Raw genomic sequence first — 14,996 nt, forward strand, 5'->3', positions numbered from 1 at the left:
ATCTTTTCATGTGACCACACTGAAGAAATGACACTTTGCTACAATGTAAAGTAGTGAGTGTACAGATTGTATAACAGTGTAAATTTGCTGTCCCCTCAAAATAACTCAACATACAGCCATTAATGTCTAAACCTCTTGCAACAAAAATGAGTACACCCCTAAATCAAAATGTCCAAATTGGGCCCAATTAGCCATTTTCTCTCCCCCATGTCATGTGACTCGTTAGTGTTTCAAGGTCTCAGGTGTGAATGGGGAGCAGATTAATGTTAAAATTATGTTATGAAAATGTTAAATTTGGTGTTTCGCTCTCACTCTCTCATACTGGTCACTGGAAGTTCAACATGGCACCTCATGGCAAAGATGGCCTAGGCTATAAGAAGATTGCCAAGATCCTGAAACTGAGCTGCAGCATGGTGGCCAAGACCATACAGAGGTGTAACAGGACAGGTTCCACTCAGAACAGGTCTCACCATGGTCGACCAAAGAAGCTCAGCATCATATCCAGAGGTTGTCTTTGGGAAATAGACGTATGAGTGGTGCCAGGATTGCTGCAGAGGTTGAAGGGGTGGTGGGGTCAGCCTGTCAGTGCTCAGACCATACAGCACATACTGCATCAAATTGGTCTGCATGGCTGTCGTCCCAGAAGGAAGCCTCTTCTAAAGATGATGCACAAGAAAGACTGCAAACAGTTTGCTGAAGACAAGCAGACTAAGGACATGGATTAGTGGAACCATGTCCTATGGTCTGATGAGACCAAGATAAACTTATTTGGTTCAGATGGTGTCAAGTGTGTGTGGTGGCAACCAGGTGAGGAGTACAAAGACAAGTGTGTCTTGCCTACAGTCAAGCATGGTGGTGGGAATGTCATGGTCTGGGGCTACATGAGTGCTGCCGGCACTGGGAAGCTACATTTTATTGGGGGAACCATGAATGCCAACATGTACTGTGACATACTGAAGCAGAGCATGATCCCCTCCCCTCGGAGACTGAGCTGCAGGGCAGTATTCCAACATGATAACGACCCCAAACACACCTCCAAGACGAGCACTGCCTTGCTAAAGAAGCTGAGGGTAAAGGTGATGGAATGGCCAAGCATGTCTCCAGACCTAAACCCTATTGAGCATCTGTGGGGCATCCTCAAACAGAAGGTGGAGGAGCGCAAGGTCTCTAACATCCACCAGCTCCGTGATGTCATCATGGAGGAGTGGAAGAGGACTCCAGTGGCAACCTGTGAAGCTCTGGTGACCTCCATGCCCAAGAGGGTTAAGGCAGTGCTGGAAAATAATGGTGGTCACACAAAATATTGACACTTTGGACCCAATTTAGACATTTTTACTTAGGGGTGTACTCACTTTTGTTGCCAGCGGTTTAGACATTAATGGCTGTGTGTTGAGTTATTTTGAGGGGACAGCAAATTTACACTGTTAGAGCCGGTCCACACTAGCGCGAGTTGTCAGCCTGACAAGTCGCGCTCCCTCGCGGTCCATTGACTGCTACAGGACCCGTTCTAATAGGAGTGACACAAGTCTCTCCGACTTAGAAAAAGGGTCCTGTACTACTTCGGGGCGACCTCGGAAAGACTTGCATAGACTTCCATTATGTGAAGTCCCTGCAAGTCGCTCCGAAGTCGTGGTGCATGGGAATGCACAAGTCGCCCCCGAAGTAGTAAGGAGTCGTGTCGCCTTAGTGTGAACCGGCTCTTATACAAGCTGTACACTCACTACTTTACATTGTAGCAAAGTGTCATTTCTTGAGGACCGGTTCACACTGGGGCAACTTGTTAGCGCTCCATTCGCTCAGTATTGTCACATGAAAAGATATAATAAAATATTTACAATAATGTGAGGGGTGTACTCACTTTCGTGAGACACTGTATCCATTTGTTTTGCATGGGATTTTAGGCTGTGACTTTTTTCATATTTTGCATTACCTTCCAACCAAATCCAATCCGATGATAACTACTATGTATGTATGAATGTGAGTTAGGGACCTTAGATTGTAAGCTCCTTGAGGGCAGGGACTGATGTGAATGTGCAATGTATATCTGCGTAAATTGACAGCGCTATATAAGAACCTGAAATAAATAAATAAAAAATAAATTAGGAATTTCAACAGCCTTGATTATTATTTTTAATAATCATAATCTTGGAAAAATTTGACTGCCTGGAAAAAACAAAAAAAGAATGTAGCATTGATGAATGTGTGGCTAGCATAAAGGCATCATGCAGCTATAAGAAGCAGGACCTTGCTGGGTCTTTTAGTTCCTTTGCACGTAGCAGGCATTGTGCATGCCATCATCCAGGAGTGACACACCGCAGGTGACCGTCCCCTCCCACCCGCGACATGACACGTGCTGGCAGTCCCCTCCACCACACACAGTCTCTGGGCTGTAGCTGTCTGAGCTGCTCCCCTCTCTTGGCTCATTAACGAGCTGGTGCAGACTTAGAACCGCCCAGCAACCAATAGCTGCTCAGGAGAAGAATATGGTTATGGAAGGGGGGGAGATGCAGACTTGTGTTTACACCGACCCCCCCAGACTGAAGTGGGGAGACAGGCAGTGAGGCAGCGTCTGGGACACAGCAAAGGATGAGAGAGAGAGAGCAGAGCAGAGCTATAGACAAAGGAAGGGAAGAGGAGAAGAAACACTGAAAACTCCTGGGCACTGATTGGGACTTATGACCTTCTCCTGCTGTGCCAGCTTCCAGTGCCAGAATTCTGCTGCCCTGCTTCCTGTCTGCAGGTATTTCTCTGCTAACCCTTTCATAACCTCCTGACTCTGCTCTGCATCTTCTGTATTGCCCTCTGCAGCATCCTTCCACCTCTGTGCCCTCCTCACCACCCACGTGCCCATCCTGCCTTCCAGACAGTCTAGTGATGCCACTGTGCAGCACCTTCTCCTAGGAAAACTCAGCATGGTTCAACATAAATCTGTTGGGGGCAACCCAAAAAGCCAAGATGCTGCCCCTGGGGGCCCCAGCTGGTGCAAGACCCCCAGCGGGCATATCAAGCGTCCGATGAATGCCTTCATGGTGTGGTCTCAGATCGAGAGGAGGAAGCTGATGTCTCTGTGCCCCAACATGCACAACGCTGACATCTCTCGCAGTCTCGGCCAACGGTGGAAGTTACTGGAGGACACAGATAAGATCCCTTACGTCCGTGAAGCTGAGCGCTTACGGCTCAAGCACATGGCCGACTACCCCAACTACAAATACCGGCCACGCAGGCGCACACGGGATCCGGCGGGCAGGACACGCGCTAGGCTGCCCCGGACCACATCAAGGTGCCAACCTGCTTCCTCTCCGTGCCAGTCGGAAGTGAATCTGGGATCCAGAATGCACTGGGGGGAGGAAAGCTCCGAATGGGGGGGGCAGAAAGTCGGCCAATCAGAGGAGACGCCGAATCAGGAGTCGTCAGAACGCAGCCCGGAGGTGCCCCCCTACTCTTCTGCCCAGCCCCCCCATGCCCGCTCCCTGCCATCTTCACCAGAGCCAGTGGAGGAAGATGAGGGACTGGACGAAAGTCTGCCCGGGCTTTGCTCTGGGTCGCTCTACATCCCATCGGACAGGGACCTCCTGCCCAGCAGCGGGTCTCACTTCGAGTTTCCTGATCACTGCACTCCGGAGGTGGTGGAGATGATCTCCGATAGCGGTCTTCTCGGAAGTGTCTCTGACCTGGTGTTCTCCTTCTAGAGCGATTTTGAGAGGACCCCGGCAGCAGGCAACACCTTGTTGAACTGTATACAGACTTTTTTTTTTTTTTTTTCCGAGCAACGAGAAAAAAGGTGAATTCGCATGGAACGTTCTCTCTCCGCAAGTCTCTCAGCACTATCCGTCTTAACTGTCTCTCTTCGAACACTCATAATCCAGTTTCTCAGGGTGCTCTCTGCTGTCTGCCTAAGCTTTCTGACTCTCCAAGCTGTAACTTGACGTTGCCATCTGATTTTCCTGGCTGTCTCTTTTTCAAGCACTCTCATGCTGTCTCTCTCAGTGCAAACTCACTAAGCTGCCCCTCAGAACGAGCTGTCACTGTGGTGGGAGCGCTCTCTGTTGTGCTGACCTCCTCTCCGCCTAATACTAATACAGACAGACAGACATACTGTGCACACTTCTGTTAGCTCTATGCATGCATCAGTGTCTGTCTGTCCATCTCGCTGTCTCTGATTCTGGGAGTCCAGCCCGGTGCAGACCCCCCCGCCATCCGAGCCGGGGTCACCCCAGCCAGGTAAGGACATGCATACCTCTGTGTATGTGTGTGTATGTGGGCCTTTAATGGACCGATATCTGTCTGTCTATGTGTATCTCTATCTATCTCTATCTATCTATCTATCTATCTATCTATCTATCTATCTATCTATCTATCTATCTATGTCTATCTATCTCATATTACTGTATTGAGTCTGTCTATCTATCTATCTATCTATCTATCTATCTATCTATCTATCTATCTATGTCTATCTATCTATGTCTGTCTATCTCATATTACTGTATTGAGTCTGTCTATCTATCTATCTAATCATCTACGTATCTATCTATCTACAGTATCTATCTATCTATCTATCTATCTATCTATCTATCTATCTATCTATCTATCTATCTATCTATCTATCTATCTATCTATCTATCTATCTATCTATCTATCTATCTATCTATCTATCTATCCTCAGGACAGTTGCCACTCCCTCCTCTATACAGCGATAAACCTCAGGACATATCTCAGGACACCTGCCCTGTATTCCAGGGTCTCCGACACCTTCAATAAAGAGCCTCAGGACCCCCCCTGTGCACAGAAACCCCTCCCCTTATGTCTCAGTTTATCCTCAGAAGCTCTCAGGAACCAAATGACCTCAGATTCCCTCCTCTAGAAAGGGGGGCTACCAGCCACTCTCCACCTCCCCACAGCCTCAGCAATGTCTGAATGTGTGTGTCTGCCTTCTCTGACGTGTCTGCGCAGATGAGCGTTTGCTTTCTTTCTGTGAATCTCTGAATGTATGGCACTCAGCATACGTCTGAGCTGCACTTCACCCACACAGCACACTCGCAGCCTTTTTCTTCAGGCCCCTTCGCCTACTCAGTCTTTATATAATTACACAGCGGACTAGAAGGTCAGCTCAGCAGAGAGTGCTACTGAAGGGCACCGATGCATTCCGCTGGGTGGGGGGGGGGGGGGGGGGATTGGGAGATGTATTCCTAAAAGGAGAGCTCCAGTCAAAGAAAAAAAAAATAGATAGGCCCATTCTTAAGCCATAATAATATCCACCTCCTGCCTGTACAATTTTTTCTTTAGGCTGAGCAGTCAGATTCCGCCTCCTTCCTTTGTACTTCCATTTACTGAACCTGCTCGTTTGTCAGCGATACTTACTGAAGAAAGAACAGACTGCCTAGAGGATTCGGTTTTTGAAGAGGTTCTCAAGGAAAAAAAAAAAAAGGAAACTCCTTCCACTTATCCGCAAAGGGATTCACATCCTTCAGCTTGTTCATTTCCATAGTACTTGGCTTTACTGTGAAAGCTGAGGGCTGCGTGAAACCTGGACATATCTGAAATCAAAGACTATCTAGAGGTGCTGGAGTAGATCAATAATCAGCCTCTACGTTCAGAGAGTTTAAAGGATAGACAACCTTTGATATAGAAAAGCAATACCTTATATAATATATGCAGGTAAAGGAAAGCACATTCGTGAACATGACCTTTTATCTTACCCTTAGTGGTCTTCAAAAGCCCAGTTCAGGTTTTCTTATTAAGCCCCGTACACACGATAAGAAATTCGGCCGGGAAATTTCGTCCGACGACCAATCTGACGATTTTCGGCTTGTTAGTATGGTGCTTCCGACAGCCGACTCCGACTTTTCGGCCGAAAAAATTCTGGTGTGCAAGCTATATAATTTTTGTCGTCCGTCAACGCACGTCCAATTTTCGTCTTATTAATACAGATTTCTACGGGGGAAAAATCTTATGAGCAAGACTAGGCATGCTCAGAGATGAAAGAACACATAGAAAGCAATCCAACACATGACATCACTTCTAAAATAGAATTCTGTCGTACGGGAAATTTTTTGTGCAGTCTAGAGCACATTCCAACCAACAGACACGCACTCTGGACAAAAGACGGACGACCGGTCGGCGGAAATTCGTTGCGTGTGTACGAGGCTTTAGTCTTCAGACATACTTGAGGTAGGTTTGAAGGCATTTTTTGAACATGACCTTTTATCTTACCCTTCGTGGTCTTCAGATGCCCAGTTCAGGTTTTCTTATTAGTCTTCAGATATACTTGAGGTAGGTTTGAAGGCATTTTTTGAACATGACCTTTTATCTTACCCTTCGTGGTCTTCAAAAGCCCAGTTCAGGTTTTATTATTAGTCTTCAGACATACTTGAGGTAGGTGTGAAGGCATTTTTTGAACATGACCTTTTATGTTACCCTTCGTGGTCTTCAAAAGCCCAGTTCAGGTTTTCTTATTAGTCTTCAGACATACTTGAGGTAGGTTTGAAGGCATTTTTTGAACCTGACCTTTTATCTTACCCTTGGTGGTCTTCAGAGGCCCAGTTCAGGTTTTCTTATTAGTCTTCAGACATACTTGAGGTAGGTTTGAAGGCATTTTTTGAATACTAGGTAGCCCACAAGTGACAGGCGAAGATTTGCCAACAGGAAAGCAAGGCCATATTGCTGCTGGAAGTGGTTTTCTTTTTTCGGGAAGGTGGGAGGTCATTTCATTTCAAAATTCTCTGCTTCCTACTGCTGCCCATTGGTGCCATGAAACCATGGCTCCTTGAATTGACTTTGTGAAGAGTATAACGAAAAATATGACAGGTGCTCATGATAGGCCTTGTTCACACACAGGGTATACTAAAGCATTTGCCCCTGGAGGGCCGTGTTTACCCACACACCGTGTGCGTTTGGGGACATGCACCTGCACCCACACAGTTGTCAAATTGGGTCCATGCAGCTGCTGCTTCCCAATTTATTTTAATGGGACTACCTACACAGGGAGGCACGGAACACCTGTGCATCCATGTATGGGTAAACACAGCCCTCCATAGGACTATGCATTCGTAAGGTAACACAGCCTCAAAGTTGAACTCCCTGCAAACTGCTAAACACATATTGGGGTTGATTTACTAAAACTTGAGAGTGCAAAATATAGTGCAGCTCTGCATAGAAACCAATCAGCTTCCAGGTTTTTGTTGTCAAACCTTAACCACTTCCAGACCGCCCACCGCATTTTTACGTCGGTACTTTGAAATGAAATACCAGTGTTATGGCAGCAGATAGCTGCCATATCCCCGGTATTTTCGTACAGGGCGGGCGGTCCTCTTTCACATAATAGTGGTCCCAGCAGCGGATTTGCCACGGGATCATTTTATGGGCGGTGGGAGAGGTGACCCCGCCGCTTTCCAGTCGCTTTCCCTGATTACCAGAGCCGTCGGTAGCGGGGGAAACTGATCCAGTCCTCTTAGGTGCTGTGCAGGAAGTTGAGTGAGGGCAAGATGGCCCCCACTCGACTCTATGGCCTTGGAGGACCGGAACAATGCCATACGTCGCTTCCTCTCAGCCGCCTTAAAGAGCCCATTTTTCTTCTTGCTTTTAAGTGTAGATGTGAGATCTGAGGTCTTTTTGACCCCAGATCTCACAATAAAGAGGACCTGTCTTGCTTATTTCTATTACAAGGGATTTTTACATTCCTTTTAATAGGTATAAAAGCTTCTGTGCTCGCGCGCCCATATTTGTAAACGGTGTTCAAACCACACATGTGAGGTATCGCCACCATTGTTAGAGCGAGAGCAATAATTCTAGCCTTAGACCTCCTCTGTAACTCTAAGCTGGTAACCTCTAAAGCATTGCCTATGGAAATTTTTTAAGTACAAATGTTTGTCGCCATTCCACGAGTGTGAGCAATTTTGAAGCATGACATGTTGGGTATCTATTTTACTCAGCATAACATTATCTTTCACATTATTGAAAGAAATTGGGCTAACTTTATGGTTTTCTTATTTTTTTAATTAAAAAAACAGTTTTTCCCCAAAAATTGCGTTTTGTAAGACCGCTGCACAAATACGGTGGGACATAAAGTATTGCAACGATCTTCATAGGATCTCTGCTAAAAAAAAAATATATTTATATATATATATATATATACATACATACATATATGATGTTTGGGGGTTCATAGTAATTTTTCAGTAAAAAATACTGATTTTACCTTGTAAACAAGTGTCAGAAATAAACCTGGTCCTTAAGTGGTTAAAATATAACCAAAGGCAAAACTTTTTTTAGTTTTGGAGTGGGGTTAGACCACCTGACATTTTTTATTGTAGTCTGTCCCCATTAGGGAGATTCACCCTTTCTATTTGTCCTCTTTACCATTATCATTGAAAGTGAAAGAAAATCCCAAATTTTGGGTTGTCCCCAGAAAAGTAATAGTTGGGAAATGCTCTAATGGGGCACTAGTTATGGTAAATTGGGGTCCCTAAGGAATTCCCTTAATTTGCAGGGATTTCCACTCACTTCCTGTTTTGGCTATGGGACAGGAAGTAAAGGGAAATATCCCCTATGGGATACAGATGGCAAAAAATAACCTGGCAGGGGTTATGCCCCACCTTTACTTTATCCAAAATGAAAAAAAAAAAGTTTTGCCTATAGTTCTACTTTATTGGATCAAGCTGAAGTTAGAAGCGGATTGGCTACCATGCACAGCTGCACCAGATTTTGCACTCTCTAGTTTTAGTAAACCAACCCCATAGTTATACTAGTAATTGGGGCCCATTCACCATTATTTGTTGTGGCATTGCGCGATTAAATACACGCATAATGTACATTGCCACAGCATATATCATCACACCTTTGAGCAGTGCGTTGCAGTGCCATTCATTGGGAATGGTTCCCCAATGCACTGTACATTAGAGTGAAACTTTCAGTAGTACACCACAACACACATACCATGCGTTTTGGTTGTGCTGCATTTTGAAAAAAGGATCATGCATGTTTTTTTCATCCATTGTGGCGCATTGGCAGCCCATTCATATTGATTGGGCAGCGTTAACATGTGCCCTAACTTGTGTGTGTTAATACACTGCAATGGTGCAAATGGGTCCTAAAATTCAAATGTGTGTTTAGCCGCCTGCCTGGGGTTCTTCTTTAAAGCTGAACTGAAAGCGGAGCTCCAGTCGTTTTTGTGTTTATTAAAAGTCAGCACCTACAAAAAGCGTAGCTGCTGACTTTTAATAAACACACACTCACCTGTCCTAGGGTCCAGCGATGTGGTCGCCCAAACCTTCGCTTCTCTCCCTCTCCATGCGCTGGCATAACTCTGGGCACCCGGCTGTGAAGCTACAAGCTGTGTGCTGCGCCTCCTGATTGGTCGGGCAATCTTCTGAGACCAGTGATGTGTCCTAGAAGATTGCAGGGGGGAGAACTAAGTTGAGGTGGGTACCTCTCACAACTTGGTACCCGCTCTCCCCCCCAAAAACAAATGCCAAATGTGGCATGGGGGGGGGGGGGTGTGCTTAAAGTGAAATGTCCCCTTTTGGGCGGAGCAACAAACAATATATGCCATTAAATAATAATAATTAATTTTAAATAGCCAAAGTAAGCTCACCCATCCACCCATGTCTCCATCTGTGGCTTTATTTTGTTGAGAAATCACTTTGAATAACACCTCCCTAGCGTTTATAGCTGTGGCCATCTTTAATAAGGGCAGATGATTCATGTAGCATTTACTTACTGGAATCCATTTGCCTTTAGCTCAGGCATGCAGGCAGATGGGGTGCTTAGCTGAGAAAGCCCCTCCTCCCCTTTTTTAGATAAAAAAAAAAACTCCATAAAGACTTCTGGGATGCATAACATCATTTTAGCCTAGGCCAGAAACCAGGAAGCAACTGAAGAAATGTAAAAAAAAAAAAAAAAGTTTAAAACAAGTAAATATATTATACCTTTCTATTTATTTACTAATGCTAGCTGCATACGTTTTTATAGCTGTGGCCATATTTATTAAGGGCAGATGATTCATGTAGCATTTACTTCCTGGCATCTATTTGCCCTTAGCTCAGGCATGCAGGCAGATGGGTGTGCTTAGCTGAGAAAGCCCCTCCTCCCCTCTTTTATATAAAAAAAAACTCCCATGAAGACTTCTGGGATGTATGACATGACAAAACAACTCCCATGAAGACTTCTGGGATGCATGAAATCATTTTGGCCTAGGGCAGAAACCAGGAAGCAACTGAAGAAATATAAAAAAAAAGTTTAAAACAAGTAAATACGTTATACCTTCCTATTTATTTACTAATGCTAGCTGCATAAGTTTATAGCTGTGACCATCACATGGCACCACAAACAGAATATGCCATTAAATAATAATAATTTGCTGGCAGATGATTCATGTAGCATTTACTTCCTGGAATCCATTTGCCCCTAGCGCAGGCATGCAGGCAGATGGGTGCACTTAGCTGAGAAAGCCCCTCCTCCCCTCTTTTAGATAAAAAAAACAAAAAAATTCCCATGAAGACTTCAGGGATGTATGACATGACAAAAACAACTCCCATGTAGACTCCTGGGATGTATGACATGACAAAAACAACTCCCATGAAGACTTCTGGGATGTATGACATGACAAAAACAACTCCCATGTAGACTCCTGGGATGTATGACATGACAAAAACAACTCCCATGAAGACTTCTGGGATGTATGACATGACAAAAACAACTCCCATGTAGACTCCTGGGATGTATGACATGACAAAAACAACTCCCATGTAGACTCCTGGGATGTATGACATGACAAAAACAACTCCCATGAAGACTTCTGGGATGTATGACATGACAAAAACAACTCCAATGTAGACTCCTGGGATGTATGACATGACAAAAACAACTCCCATGTAGACTCCTGGGATGTATAACATGACGAAAACAACTCCCATGAAGACTTCTGGGATGTATGACATGATAAAAACAACTCCCATGTAGACTCCTGGGATGTATGACATGACGAAAACAACTCCCATAAAGACTTCTGGGATGTATGACATAACAAAAACAACTCCCATGGAGACTCCTGGGATGTATGACATGAAAAAACAACTCCCATGTAGACTCCTGGGATGTATGACATGACAAAAACAACTCCCATGGAGACTCCTGGGATGTATGACATGACAAAATCAACTCCCATGTAGACTCCTGGGATGTATGACATGATAAAAACAACTCCCATGTAGACTCCTGGGATGTATGACATGACAAAAACAACTCCCATGTAGACTCCTGGGATGTATGACATAACAAAAACAACTCCCATGGAGACTCCTGGGATGTATGACATGACAAAAACAACTCCCATGTAGACTCCTGGGATGTATGACATGACAAAAACAACTCCCATGAAGACTCCTGGGATGTATGACATGACAAAAACAACTCCCATGTAGACTCCTGGGATGTATGACATGACAAAAACAACTCCCATGGAGACTCCTGGGATGTATGACATGACAAAAACAACTCCCATGTAGACTCCTGGGATGTATGACATGACAAAAACAACTCCCATGGAGACTCCTGGGATGTATGACATGACAAAAACAACTCCCATGGAGACTCCTGGGATGTATGACATGACAAAAACAATTCCCATGAAGACTTCTGGGATGTATGACATAATTTTGGCCTAGGCCAGAAACCAGGAAGCAACTAAAGAAATGAAAAAAAAAATAAATAAAAAAAAAAAAGGTTTAATACAAGTAAATATATTATACCTTCCTATGTATTTACTAATGCTAGCTGCATAAGGATAAAAAAAAATAGTTAATATTCATTGATAGAGTTTAATTCCGCTTTAACTGTCTGGAGAACATCTTCAATCGCTACTTTTTTTACTTTAATTTTTATTAATTTTCAAATAATTTTACAACATAATCACACACTAAAAAAGAAACAACATATTTATATGATATACCCTCTCCTTACTAATAACCCTCCCCAAAAAAAGAAGAAAAAAAAACCCTTATTTAACTTCAATCAAGCAGACAGTGGGAGTGACCACGTTGGAGAGGAGGAAGAGAGCAGTAGTGATTGAAGATCCTCCCCATCCAATAGGATCTTCAATCACTATTGCTCTCTTCCTCCTCTCCAATGTGGTCACTCCCACTGTCTGCTTGATTTGAAGTTTCATCTGATGTGCAGCAAACAAAGCCACTGTTTTCTCTGTGAAAGTCTTACCTCTTCTGGGCTATCTAACAACCAGTGCACACCAGTGCATAAAGTAGATGAAGACCAGCTGCTGGTTGCAGGGACTGAGGGTATCCATTGTCTCAGTCACTCCTGTTCTTTGCCTTCTCATTTTACCAGTGCAGACGTTGGAACCAGTGTGTAAAAGATGCTGTTGCTGATTGGACGACACCCAGCACTTCGTAGTTTTCAGTCACTAAAGATATGGATCAAATGGAGTATTCTTTTTTTTTTTTTTTAATTGCCTGGAGTTCTCCTTTACTGGTGGGGGGAGGGTGATGTATTTTTTGGGGGTGGGGGGGAGGGGGGTGGGAGTCCAAGCTGGGGTTCTCTCTTTGATGCTGGGGTATGCCTCTTGGGGGTAGGGTATTTTTATCTCTTTTTTGACCCCTCCCTCTTGGGAAACTCTCAGACTTGCTCAGGAACTGAAGATTTTAGTGCAGGGAATTCCTATTTGATTGTAAGGACCATGGGCGTCGGGTGACATTGACCAAAACTGACAAAACGAAAGCTTGTGTTCCAATGATGCCAGCAGGGCGGAGACACTGAGCAGTTGGACTTCCATCAGGTGTGGGGCTTTTTTCGGGGGTTCGGGTTACCAGCGAACAGTGTTATAATGTCCCCCCCTGGGATCACGCTATTTGCACATTTTTTGGGGTTTACTTGGAATGGAGCCAAGTGGTGACTTTTTACGGGCCAACTTCCCTGAGCCCTTGACCTTGTATGCCGGCCAAGCAGTAAAGGGAACGGGAATGGGTGGGGAGGGGAGGGGGGGGAATAAGGGCAAGTGATTGGGTGGGAGGGATATACGGGTTTGATCTCACGTTGGATAATGAACATTATGTGGAAAATAAAATGCAAACATCAAATTGTGTTTTGTGTCTTTCTTACAGTACATGTCAGGGATTGTGGAAGCCGAAGGAAAACCTAATATAGCCCATTAATTCCTGCGTCTGTGGTGCCATGACACTGGGGCAGGAAGAAGGGGTAAAATTCCACAAATGGGGACACAGACAGCAATGAAACATTGACAGATACAGTCTCCTGCACTCCAGTGCTGTGTTAAAGGGACGGATGTTTTGTTGGCTTCTAGGATCTTGCTGCCCTCTCAGGATGATGGGTATCCATATAGACCAGGGGTCTTCAAACTATGGCCCTCCAGTTGTTAAGGAACTACAATTCCCATCATGCCTAGTCATGGCTGTGAATGTCAGAGTTTTACAATGCCTCACGGGATGTGTAGTTCCGCAACAGCTGGAGGACCGTAGTTTGAGGATCCCTGATATAGACTGAAAACATAGAAAACAAGAGAAGGGCCCACCGACCTTGTGCAATATCACAAGACATTTATTGAGAGATTAAAAGACATGCCATACATTATTCTCACAAACGTATGCTAAAGGTAAGCATAAGAAAGGTTTCTTTTTGCAATCCGGAGACCAGAAAAATAGTGCTTTTCTGTAAAACAGGAGGACTGGAAGGCGTCCGGGGTGATGGGGCTGACACGTTTCAAGGGAGAACCCTCTTCATCATGAAACAGGAGGACTGGAAGGCATCCGTGGTGATGGGGCTGACACGTTTCAATGGAGAGCTCTCTTCATCAGAGCCCTCATGATGAAGAGGGTTCTCCCTTGAAGGAGGACTGGAAGGCATCCGTGGTGATGGGGCTGACAGGTTTCAAGGGAGAACCCTTTTCATCAGAGCGCTCATGATGAAGAGGGTTCTCCCTTGAAACGCGTCAGCCCCATCACCACAGACGCCTTCCAGACCTCCTATTTTACAGAAAAGCACTTTTGTTCTTGAGGTCTCCCGATTGCAAAAAGAAATCTTTCTTATGCTTACCTTTAGCATACGTTTGTGAGTATAATGTATGGCATGTCTTTTAATCTCTCAATAAATGTCTTGTGATATTGCACTAGGTCGGTGCGCCCCTTTTCTTGTTTTCTATGTTTTCAGCAATGAAACATTGACAGAGGTTATAACCCTTCTCCACCCTTTACAAAAGAAGTTTGGCTGTTTATTTTCCCATTCACAGGTGACTTCTATCAATGTCTAGTTAAAAGAGGGGGAGGAGTTTTCATTCTCCCCCAATTGTCCAAGGAGGATGCAGGGCCCCTGACCCCCTTGTCTTGACAGTGCTGATTGGCCCTGTGCTGATCACATGCACTCTCCCAAGAAGAAAAAAAAAAAACTCTAGCAATACACACGAAACTGAGCATTGGCAGCTCGCCCCCAAGGCTCTGTTCTATCAGGAAATTGTTTGGGGACAGTTGAAGAAGGGGAGGATCCGAGAAGCAATTATTTTAGTAAGTGCAAACTGCTAAATACTTTTTCACATCAGCAGTGTATAGCAGTCCTGTGACTTCTATTAGTGCCTGGTTAAAGCTTGTAGGAGGAGTTTTCATACTGCACAGGCTGTCCTATGAGGCTGCAAGCGCCCTGACCCTCTGTCTAGACAGTGCTGATTGGCCCTGTGCTGATCACATGCCTTCTCTAGTAATAAACACCAAACTGAGCATGTTCAGTCTGACTCCAGTAAGTCTGTTTTATCTGCACATGTTATGGGGACAATGCAGGAAGAGGAGGATCTGTGCATACAGGATCAAACAGCCTTTTTACACAATGCAGAGGTTAAACCTGTTCCACAGTGAGTATAACAAGCATGCTTTACTGCATATACACACTGATTTCACTGTTGTGGGTTTAGTAACACTGTTAACATTTGAATAGAATTGGCCCCTTTTGCCCCTGTCACCCCCCCCCCCCCCCTAAAAAAACAC

The 14,996-nt window shown here is 44.7% G+C and overlaps 2 protein-coding genes across 2 annotated transcripts in view; both read left to right on the plus strand.

Moving 5' to 3' along the window:
* Positions 1–14,996, plus strand: part of TM9SF4 (transmembrane 9 superfamily member 4) — a 397,487-nt gene that overhangs the window by 81,310 nt on the left and 301,181 nt on the right. The gene's annotated exons all lie outside the window — the stretch shown is intronic.
* Positions 2,387–4,304, plus strand: LOC309566502 (transcription factor Sox-12-like). Its single transcript, XM_082271675.1, has one exon. It carries the CDS (start codon positions 2,913–2,915, stop codon positions 3,687–3,689), a length of 777 nt encoding a protein of 258 aa, XP_082127801.1. The 5' UTR covers positions 2,387–2,912; the 3' UTR covers positions 3,690–4,304.

This window comes from Pelophylax lessonae (assembly GCF_965119305.1).
Source record: "Pelophylax lessonae genome assembly, chromosome: 11".
NCBI lineage: Eukaryota > Metazoa > Chordata > Amphibia > Anura > Ranidae > Pelophylax > Pelophylax lessonae.

Excerpts from the sequence above, each read along its gene's own strand:
- LOC309566502 (XM_082271675.1), top strand. The coding sequence starts at position 2,913 with ATGGTTCAACATAAATCTGTTGGGGGCAACCCAAAAAGCCAAGATGCT.